The 16,302-nt window shown below is 41.3% G+C and overlaps 1 protein-coding gene across 8 annotated transcripts in view; it reads left to right on the top strand.

Moving 5' to 3' along the window:
* YOD1 (YOD1 deubiquitinase) overlaps window positions 1–16,302 on the top strand; it is a 30,992-nt gene that overhangs the window by 5,330 nt on the left and 9,360 nt on the right. Inside the window, exons 3-5 of one of the 8 annotated variants that reach the window (XM_040463498.1) lie at window positions 9,581–9,838; window positions 9,961–10,030; window positions 14,730–14,925. The exons of 1 other annotated variant lie outside the window; for it this stretch is intronic. Coding sequence is in view for 2 of the 7 variants with exons in the window: in XM_040463493.1 (XP_040319427.1) it covers window positions 9,811–9,838 (28 nt within the window). In the remaining 5 variants the exon portion in view is untranslated. Of the gene's footprint in view, window positions 1–7,416; window positions 8,968–9,580; window positions 9,839–9,960; window positions 10,031–13,569; window positions 13,709–14,729; window positions 14,926–16,302 lie in introns of those variants that run through there. 6 more of the 8 variants (XM_040463499.1, XM_040463500.1, XM_040463494.1 and 3 more) reach the window with 6 other exon arrangements.

The raw sequence follows: 16,302 nt of genomic DNA, 5'->3' as shown, positions 1-16,302 counted from the left end.
CTGAGCCACCCAGGTGCCCCTTGAAATTAGTTTATAAATGTGTATAAATTCTAATCTTCAGAATTTTGAAAACCTATGGGTTTTAGTACTTGCAACAGGATCAAAAGAAACTTTCTCTTCAATTTGCACGTGAGCAGAATAAAACCCTTCTTCCTCTTTATTCAGTTTTTGACTGCCATTCAAGAATATCTTTTTAATTAAAATGAGGATAGTTTACCTTCGTGGCTGAATGAATGAGGACTGTGCTTTCCTGTCCCCCACCCCTTTCTCTTATTCTTCTTTCCCTTACTCTTCTTTGGATTTAGAGATTCGGTGTGGGAGCATGAAGATGCACTTCTGGATAGAGTGATTTCAGAAATAAAAATGAATACCCCTAGGGATTTGGGGATGGGATAGCCATAGAAAGACATCAGGGTGGCACATCTTGTGTTAATCATTCCTAGTTGATTTCTTATTTCCCAGGAATGAAAAATGGGCACAGTCGAGTGGTACCCTTGAAAGTTTGGCTGCTGGTCAGCGTGACCCTTTTGACAAAACTAATTTAATCATGCCAGTTGATTACTCCACGCTCAAGTCCCAGCAAAGTCATAATCAGGAATGCGTTAATGTATTGTCTCTCTATAAATGCCCCTAAGTGCCCACGCCTAATTTACTTATCCAGCATATTCTTTCTATCCTACGTAGGCATTAATTAAAACATGTATGTTGCAAGTTGCCATAACTAAACGTAGTTTTTTGTCTTTTCTTTTTAATTAGAATGGGGAGTATGTAAAATGAGAGTAATTTTTGTTCTTTATGGATCAGGTGGCCTTCCTAAACTTTCATATGTTAAGATTTATGTTCTTTCATGTGTTGAGACACACTTGTTATTATTTGCAGCACTTTAAAAGATAGGAAGTAAAAGTTTACATGTTAGCCCTCTCCAGGGTTCTTGTTAAAGACATTAAAATTTAATTCCTGAGCTGCTAACGGTCAGCTCTTAACATTGCCATCAGTGTATGCTGTATCCATCCAGTGGTACAGCATTCTGGTGTTTTGAGAACAGTGCAACTTGATGTCCGTCACTTGGGAGCATGCTGTGTGGCCTAGCATTCAGAAAGTTACCTGTTTCTATAATGTGATTGTTCTTTATCATTCATTGTACGGTGCAGTATTCAAATTTATCCTTGTAGCACAAAGAGGACTATACCAACTTAGAAAAGATTAGAATCTTAAAACTCTTCATTTGTTGCTAAGCAAACTTATTTTACGGGAGCTGATTTTTTAGCCTTAAATGTATCATTTTTAAGTCTAAAGTGAAACACTTCATTTGAATAAGCTGGTTCATTAACCAGAGATGTTTCCAGATTAAGAGTTACAATATTTCAACACATGTAATTCGTCTTAGAAAGATTATAAAAGTTGCCTGATTGTGGGAATGGGTTTTATTTTTTTTTTCTTTTCCAAAAATTAACTGGCATTTTGTTTACAGTGCTTTGAATATTTGACTTTGAAGAAACTACATTGATATTGAATTGTGGGGTGCTGATTTAGGTAGGTCTTCGTCCATATGAATTTAAAAGAGATTGCTATTTTAGATTAAAAAGAAAGGGGGATAAAGTACCACTTATCACAGAAGAGATCCCCAAGTGAATCCTTTCCTTAGTTGTGAATTATGCTTTTTGAAAAAATTTTCAAGCAATGCCTTTGTGTCATCCCAACCCTCCTCACCCATTTCTTGGCATAGAATGTAGCAGGGCCATAACTGAGAAGTTTGTCATTAATGTATAAAACCATGAATATGAGCATTTTGCTATGATGCCTTTTTATACTTGTTTTTTTAATAATATCCTACATGTAGTAGTTTAGGGATGTGAAGATACGATTTGGTTAAGTAGTAGGTAACAGGCTAACCTAAGAAAGGTTTAGAATTTCTACTAAGATTACATGAGACTGACTTTATACATGGTGTAGGATCTGTAGTTCGTTGTCGCCCATAAGTTACTGAAAAGGACCAGGGCACCTAATTCTTGGCAGTTTTCCAGTTCACCTTGGTGCCATTCATGACTCAAGCTGTTTACAAGCTGTTTAGCAAAGAGTAATTTTTTCCCCATTACACAAGTATTGAATTCAGCTGAAAATGCGGACTCAACATGTATAGCTTGTCAAAAGGGATAGAGAATGATAATAGTCCTGTATTTCCTGTATTAATGGAGTAGAGGTGGAGATTCCTGAAGCAAGAAGGAAACCACAAGATTGTCAAATTTAGAGCTTAGAACATGACTTGAAAAAAGTAGCAGGAAAGGGCAAACAGAAGTGTTCGTTTCTTGGCATATTTTTGTTCATTAAGATGGACAGTGTTTTCTTAAAAATGTTCTTTTGTCTGTTTGCCAGCATTTTTTTTTTTTTTAAGTTAATGCACTGCTGCTACCTGGGAGATGTCTGATTTCATTTTGTACAACTCTTATGTGATTTTGCCATTGTCATTAAGATGAATTGATTTTATTTATGAGGTCCATGATTTTAAGTATCTAAATGCTGTATGAAGTGACTTGTTTTGAAGGAATAAATGAACTGAAAATATTGTTGTCTGAGCATATTTTGGGGTGAATGCAGCGGGCCGGTGGACAGCCATGACACCCAAGTTGCATGTTTATTACCAAAAGCTGATAATAGTCCACTGCTTTGAGGAGGGTGCCAACATCTGCTGAATCTCACTCTGTGGGTGGAATCTTAATGACTTTGACCGGAGAAACTAAAATGTTTCTTCTTAACACCAGAGGGCATTTGAAATTTTCCTTCCTTGATTTCCCAAATTTTCTGGTATGCAATCAGCTCCTGAAAGTTGTTAATTCAGTGTCTGTTGCTGAGCAATTGTGGGAAGGCTAAAATGTTCCCTTTCCACTTGTCATAGACTGAGATCTACACTGCAGCATCCCTGTGGGAGAATTTATTTAATTGTTGACAATGTCAACATTTAAGCTTACTTCAAACAACACTGGAGTTATTAGAATTGAACTGAGCTCTAGGACCAGAGTTTAGACTTGAACCACTTCTCCGTTCCTTCTCATTGAAGCTTAAAAACTATGGAAATGGAACCATAATATAATCTAATCAATTTGTGGGAGATCAGGATACATCCAAAGAATAAGTCAGGACAAACCTCATTAAAAGGTTTGTAAAGAGTCTCATAAACTATGATGGCAGCTTGTGGAATAATTAACTGCACCCATAAAGCAATACTGCTTAAAGTGTGTTTCTCTTATTATCTGGTAACTTGTTAGAAATGCAAATTGTCAAAAAGATCAACAATCTGTTCTGATTCTGATGTATGATACGGTTTGAGAACCAGAAGTATAACCACAGTTAATTAACTTCCAGAAGACCTCTGATGGCTGATGTCAGTCCTTTGTCCTTGGTTTCATGCAATCCCTTTTCATCCACTACTTAAAGACAGTTACTAAGTTTACAGGTAATATAAATCCAGAAGGGACTGATAGTCCAACGAATGACCATTCAAAACTCTTCAACAGACTGAAAAAACCCTAAGATTGGATATTCATAAATGTGAAGCCCTGCCCCTAACTTCTAAATCTATTATGTGAGTCCAGCATGGGTAAAAACTGATTTTGTAGTTGATCTGATGAAGAAATAGCAATAATTTCTATCCCAGCAGGGCAATGTGACTGGGCCGCAGAAACAGTTGCATTTTAATAGTTAAAAGGTCTAGAAAAAAAAGGAAACACTAGTGTTCGTGTAAAATGCTTTAGTCACATTGCACTGGGGGTTTGGGTGAGGGTTTTACATGGAAAACCTAAGGAACAACTGAAGTTTGACAAAAGGAACTGGAGATCCTTACCTGGACGACAGATCGCAGGGTGATGTGACAGCTTCAAATTCGGGGAAGTATTATGTGGAAGATGTAGATTTATTCTTGAGGCTCTAGACGAAACAACTCGGACCAATAAGGAGTGAATATTGCAAAGCAAAATTTACCATAAAAACCTAACACAAATAGAAAGGGATGCTTTACCATGAAAGCTCAAGTACTGTGATCTAGCCTCCTGCCTTGTGAGAAATAGAGCTACAAGTCATTAGGTCCCTGACATCTTGGAAATTTTGTTTCAAGTGCTAGTTACATGAAACGAAACGGATACTTACAAAAAGAACTTCTTCCCTAGAGGAAAATCGATTTTTTGTTGTTGTTTCCTCATTACCCCTCCCATTAGTGTTTAGAAAGGAGTGTGGCTTGTACTCTTATTTAGTAATAACAGCAGAGCCTGCAAAGCAGGACTGACATATTTGGCAGTGGTATATGCCATGCTTCTTACATCTCTAAGCCTAAAACGAGAGGTTCAAGAATATAAAAGCAAGCACCTCAAATATTTCTTCTATTTAAAAAATTTGTTCGAACTTGGATTGCCTTTGTCTCTATTGTGTTTGTAGATTTTGAGGATATTTATCTGATGGGATCAAGTGCCAAGGCATCATAACATAGTTCCTTAGGCTCATTAAACTTAGGATTTCCCTATGTGTGAGTTAAAAGAAAATAATAATACTAAGTCAAGAATTCATGAGGAACAAGTTCTGAATGAATAGTCCTTTCTCTGCTTTAGTGACTGCCTCTCTCAACTGCTTCTCTGCCTTTGTGTCCTAAGATTTCCTTCTGTCCACCAACAGGGGTTTTCTGATCTTACTTGAGGGCATTTATTCAATTGAAGGGCTTCATTAGTGAATCTTAAGATACCAGAGCAGGTGTCACAACGACTTGGCCATGTTCTAAAATCCTGCAATTGAATAACTGCAGTAGGTTGAAAGCTAGGAGTTTGAAGTTTGAAGCTTCCTCAGCCGAAAGTCAATGCTGAAGTTAAATACAAAATACGGACAACATTTTTCCCGATAACCCCTTAATTGGCTCATAGAAGCACAACAGTACATCCAACACAGCTAGTGTTGAAAGAGTTTATGCTCACTCCTGCGGTGCAGCTCGGAGTTCCCCACCCACAGCAAGCAAGGGCGGTATACTGAGTACACTAGGTCCCCATCCATTGGTGGATCCTGGACTCCCAATTGCTGATTCTTCGCTTGTGTGAAGCTGTCAGAAGCACCCCTTAGTATCTCAGCCACCCATTCTGGGATAGAGAGATGTCTCCAGAGGAAAAGTCCCAAATGTTGGCTGTACTACACCTGACCTCTTTCCTCATCTTGACCCAGGCCTGGCGATTCTTTCTTCAAAGTCTTCATTGTATGTTTAGCTCCCCACTGCTTCAGCAAGGAGGGGTTGTTTGAATTACCTAGTCCGACGTTACCGGATATAGAAGTCCCCAGCAACATCTTTCACATGATAATCAAGAAACAGCTACTATAAAATTTATATCTAAAAAAAAGCGGGGGTCGGGTGGGAATAATCTTGGAAATATAAGGTAAGAAGCAAATGATTTAATAATATATTTTTTCCGTCATCAATGGTGGGAAGATAGTAAAAAATTTGTCCGCGTTTATTTTTAAAATTCCAGATGGAAAAGACTTTTTCAAGTAACCATGAATATTTCTAGCACAGTTCATTTCAGCTCTGTTGGGTATTCATATTGAATTAAGTAGAACATGTGTCCCTTATGGAATGAGAATAATTTTTTAGAGTCTATTATGTGGGATATTTCAGAAAATTATTCATCCTAATTGTGGATGGAACATCACACCTATTAGAATTCCAAACTTCTTTCTACTATGACTTTCACACCGGCAATTGATAAGTCTTTCTCTTTGGAATTTTACGGTCTTGAATTACTTCTTTCAGAGCTTGAATATTATGGAGTAAAATTAATGAAGTTTTTAAGCCAAAACAACTAAGGTACAGACTGAATTATGTTAACCTTCTGCCAAAATGACCCTTCCCATTGGATCCACCCTTTAGCATCTCGCCTTATTTTTCTTACTCTTAGTCTATAACAACGAAGACTGAGAAAATGATCTTGGATTTGGCTAGAAGCAGCCAAAGTCGTAATTTATCTGCGATTAATTGTTCATCAGTTTAATTTAACAAGCTTTTACTGAGCTTCTATTTCTTACAAAGTATGCTGTCAAATACCTTAGGATTTAACAAGGATAGTCATTCATTCAATAAGTATTTTTGAATGCTAAGTTTCAGGAACTGCCCTAGGTGCTGGGTTTATTTGGGTGGGGGTGGAGGGGTCCACAAACAGCGCTATAAAGAAATAGAAATACAGGTGCTATGAAGGGAATAACAGGGCAGGGAAATTCTAACTCAAAGTGGTGAATCTGGGAAAGTCTTTTGGCAAAAGTGACTATTTGAAACCTGAAGCATGAATAGTGGTTAGTCATTTGCAGAGTAAGAAGAGCATTCCAAGCGAGGGTATAGCATTTGCAAACCCTATATTGCAGGAGGAAAGGAAACCTCTTCCAGGCCAGTCTGGCCATAGCGTGATAAACAGGAAAAAAAAAAAAGGGGGGGGGGGGACTTGAGATGAAGACTTTAGAAGCAAGCAAGGATCCAGATTTGCATCATCTATGAGCTATATTAAGCACTTACCTGAATACCTACTTGCCCCATATTATTTGCTTGTTTATTTTATGAGTGTCCCCAAGTAGTTTGTCCAAGGGCAGAGACCAATTCTCCCTATTACCATTGTAGTCTCAGCACCTAGCAAAGTATTGGACACATAGTAGACATTCAATATATATTTGAATGAATGAACATATGAATGAATGAAATCAATGTATAACTTTAATAGGACATGAAAGTCTATTAAGGAAAACATCAGATTTATGTTTCTCCAAGTTATTTTAACTGCTCTTCGGAGAATGGGTTGAAAGGGGCAAGAATGGAAGTGGAGGACCAGTTAGAAACAGGCTACTGCAGTGACCTATTTAAGTGATGATGGTAATAATTATAATAGTATTTGTTGAGCACTTACAACGTTGTGAGCCTTTTTCGTATGTTAGCTTACATAGTCTTCACAGCAATTCTGAGATGCATAGTTATTATTAAGATTTATTGAAAGGCATAAAGTCTGAAGGACAAAGAGATGGTGGGATAAACAATAGCAACAAAATTTTGGAAGCCAGCCAGCAGTTGGATGAGTGGTAACTGACCTAGCAGATTTGAAAGAGCTGACCCTAAGCTAGCAACCCTATTTTTACCATGGAGTCCCCCGGCCCTCAAAAATTCAAGAATTGGTGGCATTAGTAACCCTGGAGACAGCGGTGGGAAAAAAATCAGGAAGGTGGGTAAAGAGTCTGGTTAATAAACAGTTAAGACCTCTCAGATCTTCTCTCCCACTCAGAGCAACTAAGAACTTGCTACATCCCCTCTGAGGAGAGGGTAAAATAGGGTTTCTCTGTACTAAAACTAAGGGGATGAAGTGTTGTTTTTACATACTAAATGCTGAGAGCAACAACCTTCCTCTGCCATGGGCTCCAAGAACGCTAGCTGCCAGAACTGTGCCCTTCAAGAAGGATTTTGGAAAACTCTTCTCTGAAGGATCTGCTCTGAGGATTTCAACCAGGCCATCAAAAAAGAGTAAAGATACAGGCATCAGAGATTTTCCAACCAAGTGGCCCTATGAGATTGCTCTGTGGCAAAGTCCATGGTCAACCAGCCCCAGCCACAGCTTCAAATGTATCTTTTTGTTGACAAATTGTTGAATTTGAGTGGATAGCCAAGAATCATCAGACATGTGAAAATATTCTTTAATAAGAAACAGAAAAGCCAAAACAAATAGGAAAAAAAAAAGTAACTCGGAGAAAACATTGTATAGAGGCAGAAAAACACTAACACTATATATGTTCTTAAAGTAATAAGACTCTGCATCAATGAAACTGGAAGAAATGTAATAAAAATTCAGAGAACAAACAATAATTATTGGAAGTTAAAAATACAATAGCAAAAAGAAAATGCAATAGGAATTTGTAAATAAATTTTAAAAATCTCTCAGTAGCAAAACAAAACAGAAGTTGAGGTCCAGGAGGGTATCCAATAACATCCAAATTATATAAGTTCCAAAAAGAAACAACAGAGAGAGAGAGAGAGAGAGAGAGAGAGAGAGAGAGAGAGAAAGTAGATGATAGGAATTCATCAAAGAAATAATTCAAAAAAAATATCCCAGAACTGAATGTCATGAGTTTCCAGATTGGATTTACTGAGTACCCAGAGTATAGATTCACTCCAACACACATCATTATGAAAATTCAGAATACTGGAAACAAAGAGAATGCCTTAGATTTAGAATCATAGATACTTTGGGCTTTGCAACAGCAGCACCAAAATCTATCAAATACTAATCTAGAATTCTATACCCTGACAAAGAATCAAATGAGAGGCTAGAATAGCAGTACTTCAGACATGTAAGATCTTATGCACTCTTTCTTGGGAAACGACTAGAGAATGTGTTTTATCAAACTGAGAGAGCTAACTCAGGAAAGAGGAAGATGTGAGATTCAAGTAACCCAACAAGAAAGAGGTGAAAGGACTTTTCCCAGTAGGACGATGAAGACACATATGAAAATGACAGCCATGCAACAGACTAGATAACAACATATCCAGATGGAAGCAAATCAGAATGTTCTGGAAAATGTTTCTCCAGGATGAAACTACTGCTACCTCTGAATGTATTGAGAGGAGATTTACACAGTAGGCAAGAGTAGATGGACAAAAAAGATAAATGGAAATGGAAAAGTAAACATAGCATATCTCAGAGCCCACCTGTCAATAGCACTTTATTTACATGCAGAAGCAGAGAATCAAATCAGACATTTTGGCTCCAGAGACGCCTAAGTGTCATATATTTGAATGCTGATGGGCATTATTTTAGTAGAAAGGTCAAAAAGATGATGTAAGAGAGAGGACTGCAAAGGTAGAGAGTCTATGAGATGTGATCCAGAGCATATGCGGACGGTGGGGTTTTATTGGAAAAACATTTTCTTTGTCGTCCCAAGAGAGAAGAAGAAAATGAGTACAAAGGAAAGCAGGTTTGTAAATGTGATGGGAACGGGAAGGCACAGTGTAACAGGATGTCAAAAGATAAGATTTAGAAAAAAATAATAAGCAAAATCGTGGCAATAGATGAGTTATCCATCAATACGATCTCAAAAAAAAAAAAGGAAGTTTAAAATTTAGGACATTTTTCTTAAGTAAAGCACTTCAGTTGCCAAAAAGTTCATCATCAGTTTGGCATTAATATATAACTACTATAAGTAAGACAATAGAAGAGTTATACACAGAAATATTCGATGTTCTTCATGAATTCAAATTTTACAGGGTGAGAAAGAGGACAGTTACACCCTAGTGGGTTCAATTCAGAGATGTACGCTCTGCATCAGATTACAGTGAAGCAGCACCTAACATCCCATTCCAAAAGAAGATGGTAGTTGAGTTGAATCTTGAAGGAAAAATAAGACTAAGCCAGGAGGACATCATGGGAATGGGTCCAAGCAGAGGGTACAACATGTGCAAAAGTCTCAGAAGCATGAATGCATGGCAGTTTCAGAAATATTAGATTGACTGTAATAAACAATATAGATGACTATGTGACAGGAAGAAGCACGTAGGGCCTGCTCACGAAGGTCTTTCTATGTCACATAGGGTCTTTGAATTTAATCCTGAGCACTATGAACTTGCAGCCAAGAATTGAGACGATCAACCACCCACATAATCTATAAACCCACCTGTAAAATGGAATATGTGAAACAAGACATTCCTGTCGTCTCTTCACATCTTCAGTGGTCCACAACCCTATAACTTGTGCAGTCCTGAAGCTGAATAGAGAGGAAGAAGAGCAGCAATGATCTCACAGGAGACAAGGGAGGATTGCTATGAAGCACGGAGCCTGGGTGAGAATAGGTATGGTGATGCAATTAGCTGGCATGGGGAAAGGGGAGAGAGGACATGTTGGTGGGGGCACGGAGAGCAAGATGAGCTCAATTTTGAACATGTTAAGATTTGACACTCTCTGATCCTAATAGGTGACTTCAGCCCTCAAACTTTCATTAGCACTGGAAGGAAAAGGACTGCCGAATCCTCCTAATTTCCATAGTAGGTGGGCCAAAGAGACACTGATCTCACAAAAGAAAAACAAATCTACCCCTAAGTATTACTTAATGATTAATTTCAGAATTTCTTCGTCCAAACCCACTTAATTACACCCTTTAGTTCCCCTCTAATGATTTTAGGCTTAACACTAATACCACTTTGGTGAGAACTGGGTGATCTATTTGATGTCTTAATATGGCCTATCAATTCCAATTTGGTCTTATAGCCAAATTATAATCACCTGCATCTGAACCTCTCCCCAGCCGTTTTCTCTTTAAAGCAAACTCTTGCTACTACTTGAGGAATAAAAGCTTCCCTCTCCCTGATATGTTGGGAAAGCACTCGGAGACCCAGTATACAGTATCATGATCAATATCATGAATATAGTGGGTACCCTGTGTCTCTTAAGGATGGTGGTAATACATGTTCAAAGTAACTTCATTATTCCTTTCGAGAGGAAAAGGAAGACACTGACAGGATGTGACTATAATGTGAACGAATAAGTATCATGAATGGTTAGAATGGACATCCACAGCTATTGTGCAGAGAGTTCAACTTTATAAGGGGCCCAAAGAGGAAAGATTAACCAATGACTGTGGTAACTTTTGGTTTTGAATTAGTGTGTGCGTGTGTGTGTGTGTGTGTGCATGCGTGTGTGTGTGTGTGTGTGTGTGTGTGTGTGTGTGTGTGTGTAGGAAAAATGCACTTGTCTAGGGGAAATTAGATCTTTCAGTAGGAAGTTGTACCGAGAAAGGAAACCATAAACTAGCCTGTATCAGTCAAGGAGATGAGCACACCACAACAGCATACAGGATGGATGAGTCAGGTGAACTGGGCTGTAATTAGATTTCACGGTCAGGTCATCAAATAGGAATCCAATTGCTTTTCAACAAGAAACAACTACACACTTTCCTCCTCAAATGATGACCTACATCAACTACATAGCCTTAGTCTTTCAAGTGTTTCTGATTTTGAAGGACTCTCTTTCCCCTAGTCCAGGCCTCCTTTCCAACTCTCTTGGAACCTTTAGAGACTTGATATTTTTCCAAGCAAAACCAAAGAAAGCAAACCAAAAAAATTCCAGGGTAAGACACTTAAAGATAGAGAGAATGAGGAATACCAAATTCAGGACAGCAGTTCATTTCAGCAGGGGCATATGTGTGTTTTGAGGAGGTAGGAGGAAAGGGAGGGGCAAAGTATGTAAGTAACTTCAACTATAACATTCTATTTCTTGAACTGGGTGTTGGTACAATGGTGTTTGTCATGCCAAGGTATTGGAAATATTTCATAATTTTCAAGAAGACATGTCTAAAAGGAAAGAGAGAGGAACAGAACAATCATTTTATCTATGTTCCTACTTCTACCTGTGAAAAGATGAGTCCTTCCTAATTACACTAATTTAAAATTTTTTTTTAATGTTTTATTTATTTTTGACAGAGAGAGAGAAAGAGATGGAGCATGAGTGGGGGAGGGTCAGAGAGAGGGAGACACAGAATCCGAAGCAGGCTCCAGGCTCTGAGCCGTCAGCCCAGAGCCCGATGCTGGGGCTCAAACTCACAGACCGCGAGATCATGACCTGAGCCGAAGTCGGACGCTCAACCGACGGAGCCACCCAGGTGCCCCAAATACTAATTTTATTATAAACTGAAAAACTGTTCACAAGCAAGATGGTGCCTGCTATCATCTTTGAAGTTAGTGCTCATAAGTCAAATTCATTTTTCTAGCAAATGTTCAAATCACACACGTATGAAGCTGGGTCAACTTCAGCGATTCCATCCATGGGTGTGACTCTCGTTGCACTGAACCCCTGATGTGCAGCTGCCTTTCCTGTTTGGTTACTCCTGTGACATCATACATGTTTACGTGACACACCATAAAGAGAGGTCATCACCCTTAAATGCTCAGTCAGCTCGTTCAGTTGTGATAGTGTATTGGTTATCCCAGGCTTCCTCGGTCCTCCTTCCTCCTCGACTAGTCCTGCCCCATTTCTCCTCTCTCTTGGCCCCTGTACTTCTTATTTCCTACCCAACCATGATTACAGGAAGAGAAAAGATGAAAGCCATGCGTCATCTTTTTAATAAAAGGTGTGAATGGCTACAAGACAGAAATGAGATGGGAAAGCTTTAATCTAATTGTTAGAATTGGACCTGCAAATTATCTGTGTATTTCGCGTTTCCCACTTGGGAATTTGTCCAAAACGGAGGCTGACTAGCATTATACTGAGGCATGGCAAGCTTGGCGTCGTAATGCCTGAATTGAATTGAAATCCCCGCTCTGCTGCCTCCTGGCTACATGATCTTGTGCAAGTTATTTAACCTCCCTGTAAAATTTGGATACTAATAGCGCCTACTTTTTCGAAGTTGAAATAAAGGTTGCTTGGAATAATGCACGAACACACGTAGCACAGCATAATCCCTAGTACACAGTAATTGCTCAATAAATGTTGGCGATCATTACGTTCATTGATTTTAATTTTTCTCCCTGCCCTTTTGGCATCGAGGATGGCCTATATCCAGGAAAAACCAGCTTCCAGGCAAAAAAAAAAAAAAAAAGTCCTTTCTGGTAAAAGTGGCCTCCATACCTGGGGGGGAAGTTTTTTTCCTGAAAGCCGTGATTTCTTCCACCTACTCCCATCTCCCTATTCTCCTCAGGTTGTTTTAACAGCAGATGCAAGGAATCTGCCTATGGAAGGAGACAGGTTGCTAAGCTGGCTGGCAGCCTGTTTTGTTTTCATTTCTTAATATTCATTGCCACCTTTCAGGCACAGCCAAAAGAGATCAGAGACCCAAATGACAGCATGCATGTTCCCTCCTTTGAGGCCATCCAGTCACTTTTTCCTCAGGAAAGGGACCCCCTTGGGAGAGAAAACGGCTTCACGCCCCCCAGAAATAAATGAGGTCAAGAAGCTCATTGCCAAACAGTGGGGCAAGGGTGTCTCAGCTCCAGCACCCCTGGGCTCAGTCACCTTTTCCAGCAGTCCTGAGGACAGGGACTAGTAGTAAGAGCTGCTAGGAAAAGGCTTGAGAGCAAAAGTGCTAGCGAACAACTAGAAAAGCTACTAACAAAACTGGCCACAGTGGATCTTAACTTGGAGAATTCAGGGGAATACTTGCCCCACCAGTGAAGGAAGGCAGCTCTAGATAGAAAACCAAGTTTCAAACAGACATAGAAAAGCATACCGCCTGTCTGTGTTTCTTTACAGTCAAATTTTAAAATAGTATCTTTTGCCTACTCCCTCCCGGCCAACTCTCCTCTTCCAGTCTCAGCCCAAAGGAGTCTTCTCCTTCCAGCCCTCCTATTTCTTTTTCTTTTTCTTCCTCCCCCCCCTTTTTTTTAAAGGGCTCTTTATTGGCTCTAACCGGGGAAGGGGAGGGCAAGAGATGATTGGCTACGGAGCGGAGGGAAGGGGGGGGGAGGCGTCCCGCCCATTCCCCTCCCACACCCTCCCTCCCGAAACAGCTGGAATGAGAAGTAGGGAGGGAAAGCTGCTGGGATTGGCTGTGAGTCAGTGGCAGGGTGGGGTGGGGTAGCACTGATGAAGCATTTACCTGTCCAGGTAAGTCTGGAGGAGGTCAAAAGAAGAAAACAGTGGAAGGCAGGGGAGGCAGTCTCTGTCTCCGTCTCTGCCCTTTGAAATAAAAGGGTCTTCCTTTCTTCTCTTCAGCCCCTCCTCCAGTGAAGGTGAGTTAATCACTAACCAACTATTGCTTATTCTGCAGCAAGAAGGGGTGCTTCGTGGGAAGTCAGGGCCACAGGATGTGCGGAACCCTGTATAGAGGGAAGCTAGGGGGCTTCCCTCTCTGTTCCTTAACTCTCTGAGCCCACTCTGCAATCACAGTAGGCTGGTAGCTTCTGCAGATGGGACTGTTTTTGGGAGAGACCAGGGCTCGGATGCATTTTTTTTTTTTTTGTTTCCATCTGCCTGTTTAGGTTGGATAAGCATATTTTGCAGACGACAAGGAAATAAAATGGGTTTGTTTTGCAGATTTCCATCTCTGACCAACTGAAATTGAGCTGTGATTTTGGAAAGGAATAGTTGGGAGCACAGGGAGTCAAAATGGGGGATCACCCAGGGGAGAAGAGTGCCATGGTTTCTCCGTTGCCTTTATAACAGGAAATTTGCCCATGGTTCTATCAACTCAGTGTCTATAATTCAATAAAGGGTGCTGTGTGTGTGTGTGTGTGTGTGTGTGTGTGTGTGTGCAATAATGGTAGCGTGGTAATGGACCTCTCTGTGGACGTGTGTAAAGGCGTGAGCTGCGTTCGGCTGTGTGTAAGGGGATGTGAGGCTGGGAAAACTCCACCTCGGACTACCAGTTCGCCTTTGGAAAACCCATGAATAACCTGGTTGCAAAACGGAGTCTCTTTGGATTCGACTCAATTTTCCGACTTTGCCTGCTGTTAGACACAGAGACTGACAAACACAAAGCTCCTCACCCGCTGTGCCGGGGCCTCACCCACATTAATAATATTTCACAGTAGTACCTCAAGCTGGACGGGAGTTCTCCGGGGGGCTCAGGCCAGAGTAGTGTGGCTGAGTCCACAAAGAAGAGCCAGACCCCTACGGTGGTCCTCCTTCAGGTGACAGTCTGTGTGGCAGGCTCACCTGTAGAAGTCAGTTCAGAGTAGCTTTATCCACCTTGGGGAGGGGAGGGGGCTAACGTCCTGGTCCCTAACTTTGCCTCTTTTCCTCTTGCTGCAGGAAAGAGCAAAGTGGGGAGACCCCAGCACCAGGCTCCCAGGGCCTGGCACATACAAGCCCTGAGCAAATATAGTGGGTTTCCAGTCCTGGCAACCGGCGCTTGGTTTCAGCTTAGCCCACACCGCAGGACCAGCCCCCCAAACTCATTGACTGAGGGCTGCCGCAGATGGTGAACTTGTCGGTGACAAGATAGCCTGTAAGTGTCAGACAGAGCTCTTCTGTGCAGAAGATATTTCGACCCACCTTTTCCTGAAACCCATTTGTGAAATAGGAGATTCTAGCGTTGACTAAACACACTCGGAAACTTGCCCGTGTGCTCACGGAGAAGGACGTACACACAGGGCAGCTTTTAGTCCTTCCTGGTGTTTTTCTTAGGATGTTCCTCAGCCCGAGGCATATTTCTGGATAGTCGGCAAAAAGGAGAGATACTTGTTCTGAAAGAAATAGGTAATCTTGGGGCGCCTGGGTGGCTCCGTCGGTTAAGCGTCCGACTTCGGCTCAGGTCATGATCTCACAGTCTGTGAGTTCGAGCCCCGCGTCGGGCTCTGAGCCTGCTTCCGATTCTGTGTCTCCCTCTTTCTCTGGGGCGCCCCCCGCTGACGCTCTGTCTCTCTCCCTCTCTCAAAAATAAATAAACGTTAAAAAATAATTAAAAAAAAAAAAAAAGAAATAGGAAATCTCTTTGACCAGTGGGGAGAGAGGTTGAGCTCTTGGAGGATACGGAGCTGGGCTCACGGGAGGAGGGTGGCAAGGGGGCCTTGGGTCTGCTTAGAAGGTACAGAGAAGCCAAACAGGAAGGGGGCTGGAGCCCGGCCCCTGCCCCATGCCGGAACTCCAAGTGCTATTTATTTACTCTCCTCCAAGACTTGGCCGGTTTCAGTGGAGCAGTTAATATTTAACACGCTTTTGCCTGAGTGGCCCTGACTATAGGCTGTGCATACGTCCTTCACCCATTTCCTCCTCTTCTCAGATCCCCCAAAGAGGTCAAGGGTCAAAAGATACCAAACTCTCACCCTGAGCGTTTTGCTTGTTTCTCAGGCTTCTTATCGGGTCGAAATACCTCAAGTTTCGATGGCTGCCCTGAAAGAGCCCCCACGTTTCAAGGTTGTAAAGTTGGTGGATAGAAATGCAGCATCCAGGTCAGGCCAGAGCGCTGAGAGAGGGAGTGGAAGGGGGAGAAGAAGAGAAGACTCTTACAGTCCATGTTCTTTGGATCAGAAAACTAGGTGCGGAGCCGGGATGCAAGCACTCATCCGACTTTGCTTTCAGGCTCAGATTCACCTCTGCGGTGATGACGCAGTGCCCGACGCCACGATCTCCAGGGGCATTTGGTGGCGTGTGTTTACTCTGGAAACATCTGTTGTTGGGGCAGAAAGCTTGCCTGGAAGCACAAAGCTGAACCAGATAATTTAGAGGGTTTCAGGTGTGAAGTAAAAGCAGAAAGGTGGTCTTAGGGCTTTTAGTGTTTAGTCAGGGGAAGCCAATGGCCCTTCTTCAGGTACAACGTGGCCCTCTTGGCATCTCCGAGATGCCTTCTAGAGGGACCGGGATCCACAGGCTGCCCTGTATATGC

Source organism: Herpailurus yagouaroundi, unplaced genomic scaffold, assembly GCF_014898765.1.
Source record: "Herpailurus yagouaroundi ecotype Mexico unplaced genomic scaffold, PumYag 403, whole genome shotgun sequence".
Lineage (NCBI taxonomy): Eukaryota > Metazoa > Chordata > Mammalia > Carnivora > Felidae > Herpailurus > Herpailurus yagouaroundi.
This window is presented reverse-complemented; position numbering and strand designations above follow the sequence as displayed.